The following is a 4,117-nucleotide window of genomic DNA, read 5'->3' as shown; positions in this document are numbered from 1 at the left end:
TACAGAGACCACTTTGGTTTTCATGGTGCTGAGTATGGTCTGTAGGGTTAACTTGCCTGTGATTGTGTGTATGTGTTGGTGTTTTTTTTTTTGTTTTTTTTGTCAATTTTAGATCAGACACAGCACTAGAACAATGAGATCAGTGGTTACTGGAGTGTCTATTTTTGGCCACTAGGTAGCTGCATGGAAGCGTTACAAACATACTGAATAAACTTAATAAGGTGGTACACACAAACCAGAATATCTTTGAGTATGTACAAACAGGGGATGAATTAAAGGAAAAACCTGAATAAATGACATGTCGGTGCCTCCATCCATAGGACACGTGGGGTCACCGAATGGTTTGATGAAAATGATGTTAATCATATGCTGTGGCCTTCACAGTCACCAGATCTCAGCCCAGCTGAACAACTATCGGACATTTATGGAGCGACGTGTCAGACAGCATCTCCATCACCATCATCAACACATTAAATGAGAGAATATCTTTTGGAAGAATGGTGTTCATCCCTCTAGTAGAGTTCAGAGACTTACAGAATCAATGCTAAGAAGCACTGAAGCTGTTCTGGTGGCACGTGGTGGAACAACACCTTACTGGGACACTTTATGTTGGTTTTTCCTTTAATTTGTCACAGTATGTATGTATATACTAATATTAACAAGTTTATGTGTGTCTGTATGTTTGTGCATAAACACATCATACGTCTCTGCTTGTGTCTGAATATGCATACTTTTGTCCTAGTGTGTTTTGTTTGTCCTTCACGCATGTTCAGTGTGGCCTGGGTACAGGATGTTGCAGGGTCATGTGCTCTGCTCCAGTGAAAGGCAGTCTGTGTGTGCAGTAGTGGTGGACCAGCTCAGGGATACTAGAAAAGACGCCGCTGCTCTGATCCAGTGTGTAGGCCAAGCCCTTACTGCTCTTAGTCTGGGCCACAATGATGTGCACACAACTCTGACTGGTCCTAAAGGAACAAGAAAGAAAGGCACAAAATTCCAAAAGAATTTTTAGTTACAAATAACAGGCTTGCAAATAAAATACAGACAGCAACATTAAAGAGTTACTGTATAAGATGCAGAAGAACAGAAACAAAACACAGATGTTGTAAATAAAAGAAATGATCTTGCTTGATGAAATGATCTGTCTCTCCCCAAATCAGGTTGTGCATTTGCAGTGGATGTATAAGTGGGGTTAATGATGTTCACTCCCGCATGAATATGCAGCTAATGACACATGTGCTTGCTCTCAGGTGCACAGCACATGCACATAAAATGGCACACAGGATTTCAGTCTTTATCCCATAGAACCGAGAAGGGTCTGGCCAGGTGTCTACTCAACAAATGACGCACATTCTCATGCATTAATATCTGAGAGGTTGTCACTACTGTAACACAAACTCAGTGAATATTGAAGCCTAAATATATTTAATAGAAATTAATCTATTCATATATGTTCTCTAAAATACACGGTATGACATAGGATAAATCTCCTGCCCATGCCCATGTTAGATCATTAAAGAAAAAATAAAAATCAAGAAACCCAAAATGAGTTCCACTGACACTGTTGTTACTCAGATGAAGGTAAAATGAGCAGCAAATCAAGGGCAGATAAAAGAGCACTATAAATAAATACAAACATATTGCATTATATAGCTTGCATGTACTGTGTTCAAAACACACACACCAGAGAAATACACACATTTGCACACTCACTTCAGGGCAATAGAGTATTTGCTGGTTCCTGATTCGCTGTCTCTCACCAGGAAGCTAGCTTCCCTGCAGCGCTGCAGCTGAGCCTCAGCCTGCTGCCGGCTCACACTGCCATGGTACCAGCTTGGGGAGGCAATGGAGGATGGGGGACGACAGAGGGAGAGAGAGAGAGAGAGAGAGAGACAGCAGATCACTGACATATAACACAGTGACATATGGAGGCAAGTCAGATGTCATGTCTATGATAGGTGATGATGGTGAGAGAAACAAGAAAGAGACTGATGGGAAGAACGAAATGCAGTGACACCAACAAAGTTTACAGTTGCTGTAAATCAGATAGACAAATGTTTCTGACTGGATGAGGTAACAATGTCAAATGTGAGCTTGTCATACGTCATAGTCATAGATATCAATAAAATGCATGTGGCTGTGGTTGTGCAGTGTTAAGCCCTATTAAGACACAAGGTACTGTAGAGATGAAAGTGGCTACAAGCTAAAGCCACATGTGAAGAGGCTATATGTGACTTTGCTGTTAGGAGGCAAAAACAGCCATAATCCAAGAGGAACAAATGTTAACATGCTCTGAGCATGTTGTGCACAGGTTCCATCTGAAAATGACCTACTGTTAACAAAATGTTGGAAGTATGTTTACAGGTAAAACCAGTCCCTCATATCTACTCAGTCATGCCACACTCCAGGAGCTGCCACTAGCTTATGCACTCATTAATAAACACCCAGTTTCATTAAAGCCTTTCTAAAGTGCCAAGTGCAAGATTTTAGCCAAGATGATTGGCAGCCTGTGTTTCAGCAGATCAAATGCTTGACTGCTTTACAGCTGTTTCAAAGGGAAACTGCTGTGCAGCCTAAACGGATGAGGGCGCTGTTCTCTCACTGTTTCAGCCAAACACAGACAGTGTAAAGACCAAAACCCATGCTTCTTTTTTTATCATGGTGACAAATACGAGTGGAGCAACACAGAAAGCAGCTTAATAAGTCTGCAGAGATCATGAGAAATGTGGTGGTAATTCGATAAGCACAGACAATACACAGGCATGAGATAATGGTAAGTAAATGTCTCAACCCTCATCTCATTTGTTTAAATCCCTCGTTCCACTAATACTGTTCAAGGTTGTTTTGGGAGCTATCTCTCATCCCAGCATGCAGTGGGTGAGAGGTAGATCAACAACAACAAGTCTATCCACAGATTAATTCATGAACAGAAAAACATTTTTTGACTCTGTTCCATGAAAAATGCTTATTATAACTGTGGTAATTTCCTACATTTATTGGGAGCAAGAAGATGATTTTTTCTACTTTATCATATTATTTGTAGTCAGGCAGGTGTATTGAATTCATAATTTACAATTAAGCAATATATTTCATATTATCAAATATGTGATTTCTTCAGCTGCTTTTGAAGCCATTTGCTTTTTGACAATGTGTCTTAAGTGTCTTACAGAAGGTGTAAATACTGTATATACATACTTTGGTCAGTTGACCATGATGCATACCTGATCTTTAGCCATTTTCCTGATGAAGACCAAAGGTGAAAAGTAACCAAGTACATTTACTCAAATACTGTACCTAAGTACAGTTTTGAGGTATACTTGAGTGCTTGAATATTTTCATTTTCTGCTACTTCATATTTTGACTTCACTACATTTCAGAGTAAAAATATTGTACTTTGTACTCCTTACATGAGCCATTCTGCATAATGAGTACTTTTATTTTTGGTACTTGAAATATATTTTTATGCTAATACCTTTGTACACTGACAGTATTTAAGTAGCATTTTGAATGCAGGACATTTACTTGTAACAGTATTTTTACATTGTGGTATTACTACTATTACTACTAGCAAGGGATCTGAGTACTTCTTCCACCACTGATGAAGACCTCATAGCAGCAGAATTTGGGTTGTTTCAGTCCTACAAAGTTAATACAGTTTGTGTATGCTCTCTTTTTTCCTTCACTGAAATTCAAGACATTTCACTCCTCTTTCCAAGGGATAATTACTGTATGTCCTCTTTCTCCTTACCTTTGTTTCTCCAAGGGCAAGCTCGGGTCCACTTTGGCTGCCTCCTCATCCAGTGGGACACCGAGGGAGGTAGGAGATGAGGGGGAAAGTTTGCTAGGGCTTGAAGAGGGTGAGAGGGGTGAGATTTTGAGGGTGGGGAAGGAAGGAGATGGTGGTGTGAGAGGAGAGAGTTTAAGAATAGGAGAGGAGGGAAATGAGGGAGAAGAGGAGGAGGACGGAGGAGAGGAGACGAGTGTTTTATGGTTCCAGTTCTTCTGTCTCAGGGTGTGTTGCTGCTGTGGCTGTGGCTGTTGCTGCTGGCGGCTGGAGGATGAACCGTTCTCTTTACTGGGAGAACAATCCACTGCCTCAAACTGAGCTGAAGGAAGCAGG

At 40.7% G+C, this 4,117-nt stretch overlaps 1 protein-coding gene across 1 annotated transcript in view; it reads right to left on the bottom strand.

Moving 5' to 3' along the window:
• Nucleotides 1-615: 615 nt before the first annotated feature.
• she (Src homology 2 domain containing E) overlaps nt 616-4,117 on the bottom strand; it is a 6,988-nt gene continuing 3,486 nt past the window's right edge. Inside the window, exons 4-6 of the mRNA XM_020607295.1 lie at nt 3,746-4,103; nt 1,711-1,830; nt 616-962 (exon numbers count right to left, since the gene is read on the bottom strand). Coding sequence (XP_020462951.1) covers nt 770-962; nt 1,711-1,830; nt 3,746-4,103 — 671 coding nt within the window. The 3' untranslated portion in view covers nt 616-769. The remainder of the gene's footprint in view (nt 963-1,710; nt 1,831-3,745; nt 4,104-4,117) is intronic.

This window comes from Monopterus albus, unplaced genomic scaffold, assembly GCF_001952655.1.
Source record: "Monopterus albus unplaced genomic scaffold, M_albus_1.0 scaffold84.1, whole genome shotgun sequence".
NCBI lineage: Eukaryota > Metazoa > Chordata > Actinopteri > Synbranchiformes > Synbranchidae > Monopterus > Monopterus albus.
The sequence above is the reverse complement of the archived record's forward strand: the minus strand, read 5'-3'. Positions and strand labels throughout refer to the sequence as shown.